Source organism: Vigna umbellata, chromosome 6, assembly GCF_029865625.1.
Source record: "Vigna umbellata cultivar VRB3 chromosome 6, Vumbellata_1.0, whole genome shotgun sequence".
Taxonomy (NCBI): domain Eukaryota; kingdom Viridiplantae; phylum Streptophyta; class Magnoliopsida; order Fabales; family Fabaceae; genus Vigna; species Vigna umbellata.
The window spans coordinates 25,995,813-26,014,373 of record NC_142170.1 but is presented as its reverse complement, the minus strand read 5'-3'; the positions used below and the strand labels follow the sequence as shown (position 1 = coordinate 26,014,373).

The 18,561-nt window shown below is 32.1% G+C and overlaps 1 protein-coding gene and 1 long non-coding RNA gene across 7 annotated transcripts; one reads left to right on the top strand and one right to left on the bottom strand.

Annotated features, from left to right (window-relative positions):
• The first annotated feature begins 318 nt into the window (after nucleotides 1-318).
• On the top strand, nucleotides 319-3,582 carry LOC124842753 (uncharacterized). Of its 6 annotated transcripts, XR_015780077.1 has the most exons (5): nucleotides 324-724; nucleotides 935-1,126; nucleotides 1,945-2,020; nucleotides 2,266-2,357; nucleotides 3,283-3,582. It is a non-coding gene; the product is annotated as an uncharacterized LOC124842753 (long non-coding RNA). The 6 variants fall into 6 exon arrangements; XR_015780078.1 differs by having other exon boundaries at nucleotides 319-724; nucleotides 1,945-2,929; XR_015780081.1 differs by having other exon boundaries at nucleotides 320-763; nucleotides 939-1,126; nucleotides 1,945-2,357.
• Nucleotides 3,583-5,645: 2,063 nt separating this feature from the next.
• On the bottom strand, nucleotides 5,646-8,512 carry LOC124846962 (protein ACCELERATED CELL DEATH 6-like). The gene is made up of 3 exons (XM_088092271.1): nucleotides 7,690-8,512; nucleotides 6,780-7,333; nucleotides 5,646-6,391 (listed from the first exon to the last, which is right to left on the bottom strand). Exons 1-3 carry the CDS (start codon nucleotides 8,462-8,464, stop codon nucleotides 5,741-5,743), a joined length of 1,980 nt encoding a protein of 659 aa, XP_087948397.1. The 5' UTR covers nucleotides 8,465-8,512; the 3' UTR covers nucleotides 5,646-5,740.
• Nucleotides 8,513-18,561: the final 10,049 nt, after the last annotated feature.

Below are 18,561 nucleotides of genomic sequence, written 5' to 3'. Positions count from 1 at the left end.
TTACTGTTAAAATTCTATATTCAAAACAGTATCATGTTTTCTTTTAGTATTTTAGATTAAATTGAACGATAGCTAAGGAATAACCATCTTATGCATAAAGACTTTGATATTAGTTGATAAATTAAAAAAAACAAATTGCTTCTAACATAATATTGAGACACAATCTACACTACAAAAATAATGTATTTTAGAAGGGGTTTACTTCCGGCGGTTATCATAACCTCTGAAAACTTCCGACGGTATGTGAAAACCGCCTGTAAAGTGAAAATATTTTTTCATTTTCCCGCTTTATATCGCGCTAATATTTTGTATCCCAAAACATTTGCTCGTCTTTAAAGAAACCTCTAACGCTTCGTCTTCTTCTCTTTCATGAAATGACCCTCAAACTAATAGAGAAGGTCGGCCATCGCACACTCCTCCAATAAGAATCGCTTGCGACGAGCATGGTGTCCGGCGACGTCGTCGGTGCGACCAGCTTCACTCCTCTCTCCTTCTTCGCTCGTGAAAGAGAGAGTCAGGGCCTTTCTTCACGTCCATCCACGGCAGTTGTTGTCTTCATCATATCCAGCACCAACGCACCTCTTCAATATCGGCCATCGTATCTCCTTCATCCACGACTACACCTTCGCCAAATTGTTGAAGCCGCCGCCGCCGCTCAGATCTCGCTAATTCGAAACCACATCATCGACAAACAATAGTGGCTTTTGACCTAACCGACATCGTTGTGAGCTCCCTCCCTTTCTTCCTTCGATTTTCCGATCTGGTGAGAGGGGTTTTGCTCCTCCTTCTTCATTCTTCCCAAATATGGTTCCCCTAGAGGAAGATCTAATCAGGCTTTGTCTCATCTCCATTCGGTACCGGTCATCGTGCGAATGGGAAGACTGGTTCAAATTTTTATGATGAACTCTAACCCATTGATTTTTCTTTGTTTAAGGAAGATGACAAGGTAAAACTTGTGGAGGAGACAGGGTTGCAATGGAAGCAAATTAATAATTGGTTCATCAATCAAAGGAAACGCAACTAGCACAACAATTTGGGAAGGGCATACCTTTTAGCTATTACTAAAGTTTTAGAGTCTTTCCCTCTTACCTTTTCAATTGCAAAGGGCATACCTGTCCCATCCCAGGTAGGATCTTGGTTTTCACTACATTGGTCGTGCCTATTTGTTTGCAATAATAACTTCAACTGGCTTCAGGCTGTGAGTCCTCTAAGAGGCAGTGATAGTCTTTGATCTAGTACTTTAGTGTGATTTTCTCCTGGAGAAGTCCAAATGTACAAATACAGTTTTTTGATGCTTGATTATTGATTTCAATTTACATGTATTTATGATGCTTCAATGATTTTGTGGTTAAGAGATGCATATCTGTGGAAGTTTTTTCTAACTGTAACTGGTTATAAGGATATTGCAAGAGAATATCGATTTGGTATATTATTTTACGGCGAGGGTAACTGTGGTCCATGAAAGGGTTAGTCTTTAAGTCTTGGTAATGTGATTTTTAGGAATGATGGTGACTTCTAGTTCAACCCATGTTGATTTGTCTTTCATTATAGTCCATGCATCTCCTATAAAACATTTGTGTAGTTGGTTTTATTCTTAACTGGTGATGTTCTAAATCTGCTTAAGGTATGAATATGCTTGATCATAGTGATAACTTGTCCTTCCCATTTTAGGAACTGTATAATGTTTCACAAGAATTTTTTATTGATGCATTTTCAGTTAAAGCTGAAAAAATGAGACAGAGAGAATGGAAGATATGCATTTTTCTGCAAAAGATAAAATAAATATTTACTACTTTGTAGGCAATACTAAATAAATATTTGCTGTAGCTTCTTGCTTCTTGCCTTCCAGCCTTACTAAGTTATAATGATGAAATTGTCAAACAACTAACCATTATCTTTGTCTTCCCTTTATTCACTAAGTTCTTGGTAAAAATCATAATGCAGGCAGAAACTGAAAAGGTAAAAAAAAAGAAGAGAAGAAAGGGCACTTGAGAAAGCATGACGACATGAAGAAGAAATGGTAAGTTCATTCCATAATCTGTTATTAGAAAAATTATCGTTAATGGTGGAAGAAAGCTTTTGTGAAGCTCCTTCTGTGGCACCTATAGTATGTACTTTGATTCACAGAAGAAGGTTGTTTTCTTTTCTTTGTTTACAATTTTAAGTTTCTGATGCATATTTTAAGCTTATCATTTGGTATGATATTCATTATTTTTATGTTGCTTATTGTCTTACATTTATATATGTGTGTGTGTGTGTGCAAAGGGGCTTATGATGTGACACAGATTAATAGAGTAGCCTTTGTTGCCTCCCTGTGCATTCGGGCATCTGCAACTTGCAGACCTACCATGAGTGAGGTATCTCAAACACATTTGTTGCTTAACTTTCCTATCACTTTCACTTTCCTCAAATCTTATGTAAAGCTTCATTTTAATCCTAAAACTATATTCTCTTTTGTTTCTCATCAATGAAAATTTATCATAGGATGTTTGCATTCAAGTTTTACAACTTTCTATGAAGTTCAATGTAACTAGAAAAAAATACTGGAGGATTCAAGTTGAATGCTGGTTTCAACTTAAAAATAAATACACTATTTCCATTCTCAGTCTTGTTTTATAAATGCTACATGAAAAAGAGACTAAAAATTAATATTGTCTTATTTATGGAAGACTATAAACATATTTAATTAGTTTTTAACAAGAAAATAATCTCATTTACAATATCAGTGTATTCTTTTTAAACTTTTTTATTTATTTGGTTAGAGTTGGATTACCTTTGTCCTTTTGGCTCAGAGTGTTCAAGTCAAAGGAAAGATTTAGCCCTGATTCTCAAATTCAACGTTACTAATGTGACAATTACTGTGCCTGTGGCTGATAACATTTTAATATTGATTTCTTTTATTAGTCACTCTTATTTTGTTGTCTAACAGGTAATCACCATTATTTTTATTTCTTTTTTTTTTTCTCTGTTGGAACTAATCAATAACTTGTTTTGTTCATCAAACTAGGATAATAATTGCCACTGGTGTAACCACCACGGCATTGTATAAGTAACACTATTTAATGTTTATAAAAAAAACTATATAACTATTATGCAATGCTTTATAGGTAGAACAGTATGTGTCTGTGACTGTTTTATGTACAAATAATGAGAAGTTCGAGCTTTTGGTGCAAGGTTATATTTTTCACTAGGCATTTGTTTTTTTGATTATGTACAATGTTTTAGGGTACTAAATTAGGGTACTAAATTTTGATGTTTAATATTTGTTTATATTGTTTTAAGGTTACCTACAAGGATACCAGTGGGTCATCAAAGGAGAATCCAGTGGGTCATCAAAGGAGAATCCAGTGGGTCATCAAAGGAGAAAAAGAGATAATCTCAAACGCAATAAAAGGACTCACTCAACAACTCTGTAGGATTTTACACTTTAGATCATTTTAATGGAAATTTTTAAGCAATTATGTGAGGTTCTTATTGTATCATAGGTTTTAAAGAGGACTTCATTAGTTTATATATTAGTTTATTAGGTGTAATTAAGTATAAATATAAATCATTATTTGAATAATATGTTGTGTTAAAACATGTTTACAATTTATTTTATAATATAAAATTTTAATTTCAAATTTTTTGATTGATATATTAAAGAGTTTTTATCAAAATTATAAATAAAAAAAAAATCTGAATTGCATATTCCCGGCGGTTTCAGGAAAACCCCGGCTAATACCGGCGGTTTTGGAAAATCCCAATAATACCGGCGGTTTTCACAAAACCCCCACTAATACCGGCGGTTTTCACAAAACCCCTGCTAATACCGGCGGTTTTCACAAAACCCCTGCTAATACCGGCGGTTTTCACAAACCCCCGCTAATACCGGCGGTTTTTAAAAAAACCGCCGGAAATTACTTACCGACGCAGCTTTTCCCAACAGTTTTTCTAACCGTGGGTAACGTATTTTCCGGGGGTTAAAACCGTCGGAAACGGAAAAAATAACCCCCGGTAAAATTGTAAATTTTTGTAGTGCTAGCATGCTCAAATAACGTCCAAATAAGAGCAAAAAATGTTGAGGGTAAAAGGGAAAAACCTAAATCCTAATTTAATTTTTTCGTTTCTTTTTGTTAAGGGGAAGGTAGCAAAAGCAATAAATAAGCAAAATAAATTTTAACCAAACAAAACTATCAGCTAAAATAGAAACCTTCAGCTGCGGGGTAACAAGAAGATTACATAGATTTTGGATATGTTGCCACAACATGAAACATTTTAAAATTATTATGCATGGAATAGTAATCTTATGTTCTTTAAATTAGGGCAAAGATTATTGATAAACAATTTGGCAAGTGTACCAATTGTTATTGTAGTAATAAAATATCGTCCTCTGAGATTGAAATAGTTGAGTACTAGATTACTAATTCGTATAATTTTGAGCAACCATAAGTAAAATAGTGAACATAAACAAATGACAATTCAATTAAGATAAACAATGTTAGAGAATTGAATTTTTGTATGCTTTCATATAAATTCTTAACCCTTCCTAATTGATGTGCAAATTATAATTATCTCATTGAGTTTATTAAGAGATTGAGTTTATTAAGAGCTTGTTTACCCTAATCCCTTAGATAGGCAAACATATTCATCAAATTCTAACCCCCAATCCCTTAGGCCAGTTATAAAATTTAATGAAGTTATGGAGAACAATTACCATCTCAATTGTAAACTAATTAGCTATGCCCAATTTCCCAATTGTGACAATTTCTAATCTGCTCTATTTACAATCGCAAGCAATCCCCAATTTCCCAATTGTGAAACTGCTCATAGAGAAAGACATTCAAAACATAAATAGAACACTGAGATAAATTAAAATTAACAAAACATCAATTGAAAAGGTTCAGAAGTTATAATCAAAGTACTAAATCAATTCTCTAACAAAAGGAAATTAGTTCTGCATACTGGAATAAAAAAATCACCCAAAAACCCCAGGGAGAAGAAGAAGAAATTTGCGTTCTAGATCCTCTTCGTGTCCGTCCGTTCAATCCTCTCCGTGTCCGTCCGTTCAATCCTCCATCCTACGTGCGTTCCCCCTCTAAATTAGTGGAATTGGTCCGTTACTTCTCTTAGTAACTGTCTCTTTTTGTTTTTATGCTTTTTTTCTTTAATCTTTAATTTCACGTAATATCAGAGGTTGATTACTACTCTGACCGTTTCCACAGTTCATGGAAAAATCCACAATCTGGGTGTGAACCTCTCTGGTTTCCATTCTGCACACCTTAGTTAATTCCACAGGTTGTGGAAAAAACGCAGCTCAGTTATGGAGCTCTCTGGTTTTGAGTCTACATCTCCTGAAGCAAATCCACAGGTTGGGTAAAAAACCATAGTTCAGTTGTGGCGCTCTCTGATTTCACCTCTACATCTTAAGCACTTATTCTTCCTGATTTGTGATTTTAACCCTCATAAAACACCTATTAACAAGAAAAAACACAAAATCCAACTGTATGATCCGAAACAACTATAATGCTTAACAAAATGATTCAATTAATATAATTATGCATGCAAATGGCCTAAACTAACTACTAATGCAACTACATTTTATTTACCTATCAATTATCTCAATCCATTATACCCTTTTACATCATAACTTCAAATAATAGATATTCATCTAATAACATGCTAAATATTAATTTTCATAATCAAAGTCCATATAATTTCAACATATAGTTCAATCCACTTGCTACACATGCTCTTTTGATTACACAAACTTCTCCTTGTCCTTGATCGCTTTCTCATAAAATGAATCTTCTGGCTTATTGACGTAATCTAGTAATTCAATAAAAATCCTAAGACCACGTCCCCGAATAGGACGAAATTGAAGAAGATTAAATCCAACCAGGGAAAAGGACAAGAATACACTTAATATTTGTCCTAAATAAATTAAAATTAGTACGAGTAAATCATTAGGGTCTAGAACTAGAATTATAGCACTCCAAAATACAACTGGCAATACTGAAAAGGAAACAAGCAAAAACTGTATTGCCCACCAAGTTGCCTTATGTGCCAATTCAGCGTCAAAAGTTTGAGCCAACAAAATAAGTGCAGATGAAGTTGCCGAACTAAACATAGCTATTGTGTTTAAGATGGTGAATAAAATGAAAAGTGGTGTATGAGCCAAAACAGCCTTCCCTCTATTTTTTGGATTTGAGTCATCAGAACTGTATAGACCTCCTGGAACAGCCAAAAAACCAGTAAATGTCAGAGTGACAATCAAAGTGGTCACAACTAAGAATGTGCTGGGTTTTTTAAAATGCAAATCCCTTTTTGGTGATTGTTGGCGTTGAAGGCGCAACATGTCATTTAACTTCAAGGATACGCCTGCGTGTATCAAAACCGAATTGGCTAGATGCTGCACGAATTAAAAAAAGTTAAGAGAAAAAAGAGTATAAAAATTAGCATACGAAGTTATGCATCATCAACAAGTAGAATTCGAGTTGTGATTTGGTATGTAATGAGAGAATAAAATGAAAATATGCAGCAAATTATTGTAAGGAGGTTCAACACACACATACACATACATATATCCACAGTGGGACTTTGTTTGTACCCAACAATTATAACTCTATTATTCAGACATATTCACGGTGAAACCAAAAGATTAGTTCTTACTCAAATATCATATAGTAGAAATTTATCTATTTTGTCATTTTTTATTTGATTTTATCCTCTTTGATCCACACATGGTACTCTATTGCATGACATGGGGTGAAACCCTAGTATATCATTCTTAATCATACCTTTCGAACAGTCTCCTGAGTCTTAAATTCCAATTGAACAATATCTCGAGCTGTTAAATCGTGGTTATTGGTGATATTCACGTTAATCCTCTTGTCTTGTGCTATAAAATACAGAACTTTTGGAAATAAATTTATGGAAGCCAAATGCAATGGCGAGTTTCCATCATTATCTCTATGATTTATAGCACACTGATCGATCTTCTGATTCCGCAATAGGTGTTGTACCACTTTAGTTCTTCCATACTTCGCTGCAATGTGAAGAATATTTTGACCTTTTTGATTGAGTAGAACATAAGGATTAATGGGCAATTCATGTCGAAGGAATTCTTCGACCACCTCAACATGACCCCTTTTGCAAGCAACATGAATGGGAAAACTTCCCTTCTTGTTCCGTTCTAGGAGACTTTGGTTTGATTTCTCTGATAAATTTTGTAACAATATACGAAATCCTTCAACATAACCAGTGTAAGCTGCATAATGAAAGGGAGTACCCCCTTCTTCATCTCTCAAGTAAATTAGCTCCTCTCTTTTCCCTAATATCTCTCTTATTAGATCTAGAATTCAACAAAACAATGTAAATTAATTAAAATCTTGCAAACAATAAGATTAAAAAATATTAAATACATATATTGTACTAACAGTTTTCAAACTATTTAGAAATTAAACATTAAATAATTATGTTTTTTTGGTCTATTAGAATAATATCATTTCAACCCTTTAAATCGACTTTATAGTATGTAAAAATGTCATAAAGAGATGGCAAAGTTAGTAAGTGTTGATTCATACAATAGGTAAAAGTATTTTAAAATATATATATATATATATATATAACAGGCAGACATTTCAAATCTATTTAATTCGTTGATTATGAATATTAGCTATAACGACATTTGGTGTGAAGAATTAATACCAGGATTCCTTTCTCGAAGGGCTGCATGGAGTGGAGAGTTTCCGAAACACTGTGGAAGTGGTTGATCAGCAGGAAAGGGAATTTGTAACAGAAGATTCAAAATTTTCAGATCTGGACTCATAACTGACAAGAACAGTGGTGAAGACCTGGACTTGTTCAGATAATGTGCAACAGGCTCATCTGCATGTAAAATCTCTTCAACCAAACCAAAATGGTCACTATAGACAGCTTCATGTAAAGGAGTATTCCCATACTCATTTGTTTCTCTTGTTATCTCCTTATCCTTCAAACCATCGTGTTTTGACTTCTCTATGGCATACTGAGACAGAACAAGCTTGACTATAGTGGAGTTCTTGGACCTCACAGCAACATGAAGTGGAGTATCACCTCTCACATTTCTCCTAGTAAGAAGCTCAGGAAATTGACAAGAAATCAACTCTGCAATCTGTTCACTCCCAAAATCTGCGGCCACGTGAAGCAGTGAATCACCTGCCCATGTTACCTGATCAAAAATATCAGACAAAGGCACCTTCCTTTCTGCACATTCTTTCCCCAACACATCAACAAAGTTAACCACATCCCCCTTTTCAACAGCATCATAAAGCTCAAAATTCACAATATTTTTCTCCCAAACAAGTTCCTTATGCAGTAGTAGTGAGGCTGCATCTTCTGCACTTGAGAATTGTGTATTCTTCAGCTCCTCCATCTTCTCGCTCCATCTCTGTTTCCGGCTTGCGTCATCCGAGATAGAAATCTGCAAATGATCATAATCCATGATTATGTGGTGCTAAGGCAAAAGCAATTGCTTAGACAATTGTTTGGTTCATATGTCTATATAAGAATAATAAGTTAAATAATTCAATGGTTATCCTTTTTCGCAATCGGTCCCTTTATTCTTTTTTTTCTTAATTTGGCTTGTTTTGAAAATTTTCATACAATCACATCTTTTCGGTTAATATCTTACTAACACGTTAAAAGAGATGTTACATGTGATTTCATGTTTTTTTTTAAATATTTTTTAAATTATATTTATTGTTATTTTTTAATTTTTAGAAAAATAAAAATTTGTCATATGTTAAATTGAAGTTGTGCCACATACCGTGATATGATATGATATGATATGATATGATATGATATGATAGTGAAAGTGTAATGTGACAATGTGACGTGTAACATCTAAAAAATATAGCTATAAACTATATTTAAGAGTTCTTACATTTACAATAAAATATAACAGTTACAGGACAAATAAAGTTAATTTACAGTTATCCTAAAATAATCATAAATTAAAAACTTTACAGAAACAATACTAATACACACCAAAAGAACTTACCGATCGATCATACAAGAAGTGTATCGACCGAACGGTCCTACATTAATACAAAAGGAGTACAAGACCGAACAGTCTTGCTCTTAAACTACTTTCTTCTTCTTCCAGCGCTTGCTCCAAAGAGTCGTGTGCACCTTGCTCACACTCACAGGGTGATCATTGCAAAGACAAGGATGACTGAACGAACCACATGACAAGACAGGAAAATAAGGGTAAGCTAGTGTAATTTAATTAACTATGTAAACATACATTTCATACAAACACATAAAACAATCATACTTCTACGTAAATCACACCAACATATTATAATCGACCACTTTCACTTTGACTGTCCAGACTGTATGAATTATGTAGCTACGACGTTCTTGCACTCGTTAAAAGGTAATCTGGAAAATCATCAGAATTACCATAGCTGGAAACCCAAGCCGCCACACGAGGTTAGCCCTTCATCCCTTACTGTAGCTGGAAACCCAAGTCTACATATGAGATTAGTCCGATAGCTGGAACCCCAAGCTATACGCAACAAGGCCTCCTGCTATTCTCACCACATGCGCCACCATTCTCTACTTGAGACTCGGTGACCATTAGAATGTCAGGATGAACGATAGCTTAGTTTGACCATATTCATACTTTACAATTCCATAACCATTTCTGAGATATTCCTCCTTGGAACACTCGTTCATATCCATATAATACAATTCACATCATACTTCTTCACATCCATACTATTCCATTCATATCACATTTTAAATACCATACCTCATTAACAACATATTTCCTCATCCATAACACCTTTAAATAACTTCAAACCGAACAAAACAACATCACCATTGAGCACAACTGACTCGGAAATATCAACACTTACTATGAATAAAACCTGATGGTAGAACACCCCTATATGCGAACATGACCGTATGAGATATTGTTTCCCTATGGTAAACATGACCGAATGGGATATTACTATACAAAATCCAAAGATTTGATTGAATACTTTAGAACATCTATAATTAGACATAACCAAATACTAAAGCTTATAACCAAAATCTAAGAGCTTAGACCAAATATTACGAGCTTAGTTTCAATTTCAATCACATTTGGTAATATGACGAGATCGAGTGCTTAGTGCATCACCGAGCACTACTGAGACCGAGCGTTGGTACAAGACCAAGCACTATTGAGACTGAGTGCTAGTACAAACAAAACACTCTTCAAGAAGCCGAGTGTCAGTACCAACCGAACACTCTTCGAGAGACGAGTGTCAGTACAGCCCGAGCACTCTTTAGAAATCCGAGTGTCAGTACAAACCGAGCACTCTTTACGAAACCAAGTACCAGTCTAAGACTGAACACTCTTTAAGAAACCGAACGGTCTTAAACTGGAGAGTCTCTAAAGAGACTAACCTAGTTATGACCGAGAGCAGAACAAGGCCGAACGGTCAACACTAACCATTTCAGCATTCAGCATAATTCTGCAGAACTTCTATAGAATTTTGAACAACACCCTTCATGACCATTTCTAAACACTTTGACTAACTTCAAATCCTCAAAACTTGAATCATATATCAATTCACACCTAAGCAGATATACTTAAACTTCAAAAACACCAAACTAAAGAGTTTCATGACAGGTTTCACCTCAATTTACACAAAATAAGAACACAAGGACCCAAAGTCAGATTTATCACTTTTCATACCCTACAGAAAAACATAAAGGCTCTAACAAGTCTAAATAAACATGCTCAGACACAATTCATTACCTAATTTCATTTTTAGCTTCAATTTCTCAATTTCACTCATTCACTTTTTCTCCAACCAAGACAAACCGAACATTATTTCAGCAGAAACCAAACGATTCACAATTCTCGATCATACATACAATTCAGCAACCAAATCATTCAATCATACATGCATACATTTAAACAACTAATTCTCACACAGAAAACATAATTAAATTACTAGCTTCCCTTACCTCTTGATCGGACAACAAGCTTAACTCACAACAGAAATTGTTTTCCCCACCACCAAAACTTTCTACAATACCTATAATCCACCAATCAAGAAAGAATAATCAACCAACAGACCAAAACATGATCAGAATTTGTGAAGATGAAATAGATGAAGACATGCAACCAGAGATTTGACTTGCATGTGTCCGAAAGCAGATTTGTTAGGAAGAGGATGAACTTACCAACTCTAAGCTTGATTTTGATCGGTGAAAAACAATGATCTTGACTCCTAGTTTGCTTAAACAGTGGCTGGTTGAAGAAAAGAGTGAAAGGGAATGAAGAATTTCTAGAGAGAAGGAGGAAAAAAGGTAGAGGCTTGAGTTTTAGAGAAATGCAGATTTCTGAGAAAATGAGATGAGCTGTGGTTTGGGAAATTCTATAAAATGCTCACTCTCTTGTATTTGAGACATCTGTCCCTCCCTTCCAAGTGTCATTTTCAGGGTTTTACTGTCAATTTTATTCTATTTTTTTTAAATTAAACATTTTTTCTTCATATTGAAACGAATTTAATTTCTATATAAATGTTATACAAATATTTTTATTAAAATTAATATTTTTATTAAAAATTAAATTTATTTATATTTATATTTTATATACTAATCTCAACATTTTGGTGTTATGATTATTATTTATGACGAGATATAGTTCTATTATTATTAACTACTTTATTGTTATATATTTGAGATAAGTATTATTCCAATGATAACATAGGTCCCCAATTAATGTGGATCTTATAAATATACTTAGTATTTCGAAGAAATACTCACTCAATATCTCATACTCATAGATCTAAACAATTTTACCAACTTGAGCATAAGATAATCTTATGCAAGCGGATCTCCCCCCTCTAAGCAATAAGAAATTCCATTTTGATGATGAAGAAACTTTAAGCTACTCCAAGGATCTTGCCACCTATCCGGATATCCACACTCAATATTATGCTAAGATAATTTGGTGTTGGGTAAGAACAATTACCATTTAAAAATTTTCCATGAAAACTTCTTTAAACTTTCAAGATCAACATCATTTTTCTTTTAATGACTACCTGTTTTTGACTTCAAATTAAAATTTTAAGTTGTATTTATCATTAAATAAATATTTCTTGAACATTGTAATAAACAAATAATTATTACACATATTTCTAAATTCTGACTAAATATACATATATAAAACACATTTTCATTTTTATTTATTTCTTATTGTATATATCCAGTCCAACAATTATTCTAAAGAGTTTGGCCGAACAAGGTCCAATTATCGCTTAAAGTGATAAAAAAAATATTAACAAAGTTATTTTTTGGTGCAATTACTATATATGGTCAAATCTTGGTGTTAAGACGAGATCATCTAGAGAAACTAGATCGTCTAGCAACCCAAATTTTGAAATTTAACAAGCATTAAACGAAAATTCTTTCAAAAAGATAAATGCCTACTAGACTTGAAACAATTAAGCATTTGATCAAATCAAATGAAAACCTAAACCTTTATACGAAAAAATACGCAAATCATCAAAGTGTTGATATAAAGTCTTTTCAAGATAAGAACATACACAACAATGTTTTCCTGAAGTCTATGTCGTCTAACACATTATTTATAAGAAGCGTCTGATCAATAAAAAAAGATAATATCATTAAGGAGTTGTACTCATGGAGAGATGAAAAGAAAAACATTTCAAAAATGAACTATTTTAGGAATATGTGCAAAAGAGTAGGATATGTTCAAAAGCTCTCTAATTGAAATATCTATTCTTGAGAATCATAAAAGCCCTGAAGCTTAACGTAGTACATAAAAAAAATGTTGTAAACAAAAGTAGTGGGCGTATGCGGGGAAGACAACATTGAAGAACGTGATTGGGGACTAAAAGAAATCGAGGTTAGGGAAGGGCAAAGTTGAAGGGCAATGGAGATTAGGGAAGACCAAATAACAATGGAGGTTGGGATAGAGCAGTGGGTGTGTGAATAACAGGAGGGGGAGATTAGGGAAGAGCAATGGACGTCTGCGGGGAAGACAACGTTTTCTTCAAAGTGAAATTGGAGGAGGGAAATGCCAAATACTGATTTCATTTCCTTGAAGCACATACCGATGGTCACAGTCCCTCGGTAAAGGACATTACTGAGGTTATTACCGACAGTCATAATCCCTCGATAATAATCATATCCTCTATCCTCGATAACGGACATTATCGACAAATATATTCATCAATAAGAAACCATCCATATTTCGTTGGTAAATCCACCTGTAAATGTGTATTACTGAAGGATTGACATCCGTCAGTAATTATTTGTTGGAAATATACATTTTTACTGTAGTGTGATGAAATTGAAAATCCGTAAAGACTTCACTAGTGTTGGATTTCACGTTTCAATTCATTGTAAAACACACTAAACAATATACTTCCAACTTTTCACTTGAGCAATTACACCACAAGCTAACAACCATAATTCTTTAGATATTTTTAAGGAAAGTTCACATTAAATTTAGATGTTTAAATTGACCAATAGATAAAACTCTATGTTTAGAGACAAAATTTATTAGTTGTTCTATCCTAATTAAGGGTCTAAATTATTACTTAATAAATAGATACCAACAAATAGGCAATTAATAATCATGTAATTAAGATTAAGAAAAGAACATAAGAGTAGTGGAAAAGAATGATACTAAATAAAAAAAATCAGAAAGAATGAAGATACATTGCAGTCAACCACAATAAATAAGGAAGTTAGTCACTCATAGACATTCTCACCACCAGAAAATGGATAGATGATGAAAATAACGGTGTTGAGTGTCTCTAGCCTCTATAATGCATCTCTATCGTGTCTCCTTTAGGGTTAGTTCCTTATTCCCCAAAAGATTATTTTTAAATTTGTGACGAATTCTATTTATTGATTTTCGTAACGTAGAGGTCATTGGACGAAATAGAGTAGTTAGGCTACTTAACCTTTCTCGTTGGGCGATGCTTACTGGGAAAAGTTGGCTAAACTAACTAGGCCTATTAAATGTACTTAAATGAATTTTATTTGAATGATAATTCTTGATATATCCTTCAATCTTTTGATATTTTCACTTATTTACAGAATATTACACAAATAAAATCCAGATACTTCTTTTTCCAAAATTATTTAATAAAACAATGATTATTTGAAAATATTTAATAAAAAATATCAATAAAGGATAAAAATAAACCTAATAAAAACCATGATAATGACAATTATTAGTACACTCTCCCTCAAGCGAAAAATAAACCTAATAAAAACCATGATAATTACAATTATGAGACACATTTTCCTTAACCATTTGTCAAGAAGACTTTCAATAGAAGACCACATTGTGCTCATATGAGTCAATCATCAAGACTAACCATTAGCTCGGATCCACACCAATGGATCTACAGAGGGGAGGATTCAGGGAGGAGACACAACACAAATGAGACCTAAGTCTAACCCTTATATGGATTGACACAACGTTTGATTCAAAACCTTAATACAATGTATTAAGGGTTTTCATCCTTACATGATGCTTAACTTTCTCATTTTTAAGTAAATAAAAAATCATCAAAACAATATTCTAAATAATAAAAATAAATAACAAATAAAAATATTAATAGAAAGAAGTAAAATAATTAATGCATGTGATTTGATACAACATTGAACGAAATTATATTAAAAATATAAGAAAACGTTTTAAATATCAAACTAATTGAAATTTTGAGAGATAATGAAAATTATTTTAGAAAAACAAAAATTCTTTAAATAAAAATTAAAGATCAAATAGAATAAAAAATTGTATGATTCACTAAAGTTGATAATATAATTTGAAAATAATCAAGCCGAACAATTGGAAGATAATTACACTAAAACAATTTGAAAATAATTACATGAAGAAAAAATTATGTAATTAAGGTTATGATAAGAAATAAAGAATCTTGAAAATGTGAGTGGGTTGTATGAATGTAAAACAAACCAAATAATTGGAAGAGAGGAGAAAAATGATATAATAAAAAAAGTTACAAAACTAAAGACTAAGCAAATAATATATATATATATATATATATATATATATATATATATATATGTTTCTATCTTAATATTCAATTAAAAAAATTAATCCAATCAGGTTTTTTTTTTCAAAAACAGAAGCGAATTAAAAAAAAAAAATAGAACAAGCTTTTTTCTATCCCTATAGAAGAGTAAGAAAGGGATTCTATTTTCGAATTAACATATAGCAAAGTTTCTTAGTCCAATTTTCTTTTCTTTTTTCTTTTGTGGGAGTGATTAGGATGAAAGAAAAATAATATAAAACATTAGAAGTTGTTAAAAAAGTGCTTATTTATATTTTGAAATTTAAAATTATAAAAGTATACAAAATAATTCAAATTTTAAAATCATTTTCTTCCAATAGGCCTATTAAAACATGAACTCTATTTTTTCCTTTCTTAAATTCCTTCTATGGGGAGAAGAGTTAGTTGGTAATTGGAAAGATAGAAATCTGATAAGTCAGAAGTCTATTTATATAAGATATTTAATGCAATGTGTAATATAAGAGTCACCATCCTACAAGATATTAATCAAGAAACTCCGGCTGGACACTCTTAATAAGAACTCATTAACCACTTATGTTCAGATAACTAATCTCCCTTTTAAATAGGTGATTATTGATGTTGTAAAATTAATTCTTTAAATTAATTCTTTAAGATTCAGTTCTTAATTCTAGGATTTTATCAGCATGCGTGTCACATTACTATGATCCAAGAAAGTTTCTCACGTTAGAGATACGTTCTTCCCTTTGTAATGGCAGCGGTCTTTGTAAAACATGTGGTATTTTCCATGCTTTTTTATATTTGGTAATGTTCTCTTCATTTTCCCAGAAAATGGAGTTGTCAATTCAAACTCTTCGGAAAATTGACATCAAAACGAAAAATGTTGCATGTGGGTGTGATGTTTTTGGGACATAAATATCATTTTCTGAAGAGGTCCCATTAATGTGAACTTGCAAATAATTGAATAGAAGGCTATTTCAAAACCACAACAAATAAAAAGAAATAACATGGTTGCACTTTCCGGCCTTATTCCATTACGAAAAATAAATCAACTTGCCCAAGACTTTATATTCCAAGTTCTACACTTTGTAGTTCTTACACTTCCATCCAAAAACATTGGAATGTCAACATTTTAAACTACTAGTCTTACATATTCTAGATACAATACAATAACTATCGAAAAATACCATGTTATTATATTATTAAGTTACACAAAAATTCGTAAAATTACATTTTATATTTTTAGTTTATTTTACCCTTAATATTCTCAATAAATATTCACTCAATATCTCATACTTATAGATCTAAACAATTTTACCAACTTGAGCATAAGATAATCTTATGCAAGCGGATCTTTCCCTTCTAAACAATAATGAATTTCATTTTGATCATGAAGAAACTTTAAGCTACAACAAGGATCTTGTCACCTATCCGGATATCCTATCCGGATATCCATGCTCAGTATTCTGCTAAGATAATTTGGTGTTGGGTAGAAACAATTACCATTTTACAATTTTCCATGAAAACTTCTTTAAATTATAAAAATCAACATCATTTTTCTTTAAAGTGAATGGATTATTTTTATAATGACTACCTCTTTTTGACTTCAAATTAAAATTTTAATTTCTATTTATCATTAAATAAATATTTCTTGAACATTGCAATAAACAAATAATTAATACACATATTTTTAATTTCTGACTAAATATACATATATAAAACACATTTTCATTTTTTATTTATTTCTTATTGTATATATCCAGTCCAACAATTATTCTAAAGAGTTTGGCCTAACAAGGTCCAATTATTGTCTAAAGTGATAAAAAAATATTAACAAAGTTATTTTTTGGTGCAATTACTATATATGGTCAAATCTCAATGTTAATACGAGATCATCTAGAGAAACTAGATTGTCTAGCAACCCAAATTTTGAAATTTAACAACAAGCATTAAACGAAATATTTTTCAAAAAGATAAATGCCTAATTGACTTGAAACATTTAAGCATTTGAAAAAATCAAATGAAAACCTAAACCTTTATACGAAAACCAATGCAAATCATCAAAGGGTTGATGTAAAGTTTTTTCAAGATAAGAACATACACAACAATGTTTTCCTAAAGTCTATGTCGTCTAACACATTGTTTACAGGAAGCGTTTGATCAATAAAAAAAAAACTTATATGAATGTTTTAAAGATAATATGATTATGGAGTTGTAGTCATGGAGAGATGAAAAGAAAAACATTTCGAAAAGGAACTATTTTAGGAATATGCGCAAAAGAGTAGGATATGTTCAAAAGCTCTGCAATTGAAATATCTATTCTTGAGAATCATAAAAATACTGAAGCTTAACATAGTACATAAAAAAATGTTGTAAACAAAAGTATCTTATAAAGAACATCGTCTAAATGAAAAGCATGCCACAATATACATCTAATATAGCTTTACATAAGAGTCTAATCCTTTATGTCGTATACTGTCAAAAGTGTTATACATCGTCTAACCTTCCTTGAACAATATACTTAAACGATGCATTACTTACCGAAGAGGTTTTGAACAAGTAGTACAAATTAACGTCTATAAAGTGTTATTTTGCTTGTATACCTTATCCTTGTTATTTGTGCAAAACAAGAATACACAAAGGATTAATCAGAATATTTGCACACGAAGGATAAAGACGTTGAGAGAAGACTAAAGGCTTCTACTCTGATAGAGAAATACAAGCTACTCTTTAATGTAAACGCTGAAAAAGCATTGTACCTCTACGAAAAAGACTAAAGATTGACCTCCCACTTAAAGGCTAACTATCCTCCCAAAATCAATTCAGCATCCAACGGTCATATCTCAAGAGAGACTACTATATAAAGAAGATCAACTAAAGAAAACAAAGTTGTTGTTATTGAAAAAGATGTAGAAGGGTGGTTAAAGAAGAAATATAGAAGAGGTGAAAAATAGAAGAAGAAAAGAAGAGAAGAGAAAGAAAGAGAGAATATGCTCAGGAAAGATCACCATTCATTTAAACTCTATCTCATCTTAAAGCTTATATCGTCCAATCTCAACACAAGAAATATGAAAAAGAGTAAATGAAAGCAAGCTCTAGCATAAGAGATTGAGAAAAGTGATTAGTAAGAATGAAGAAAAGAATCATCATCACTTCTTGCCACTTCATATGGAGCATACAACATCAAAATCTTTTAAAAATAAAGAAGAGAAAAGAAAAAGAGAAGAGAAAAAAAAAAGAAGAAAAGAAAAGAAAACCTTGTTGAAAATCTACTCTAAAGTTTATTTTTGTGCTTAGAGCACCTAACGCAAATGTTCAAAGAAGAGAATAAAGAAAACAAAAGAGTTAACATAAATCAAGTGTTTTACTCTGAGCATATATCGTATGATATCTTCACTCAAAAAGGAAGAGAAATAGGGAGCAATTACAAGAAATTGGGAATATTAATTTGTATTGACTAAACATTCTCTTTAAGAGAATTATTTTCATTTTGTGATCAAAC

Coding starts and splice junctions, on each gene's coding strand:
- LOC124846962 (XM_088092271.1), bottom strand. CDS start 8,464: ATGGATTATGATCATTTGCAGATTTCTATCTCGGATGACGCAAGCCGG. Junction 7,334..7,689: donor CCTTCGAGAAAGGAATCCTG/GTATTAATTCTT, acceptor GTTGAATTCTAG/ATCTAATAAGAGAGATATTA. Junction 6,392..6,779: donor CTCAGGAGACTGTTCGAAAG/GTATGATTAAGA, acceptor TAATTCGTGCAG/CATCTAGCCAATTCGGTTTT.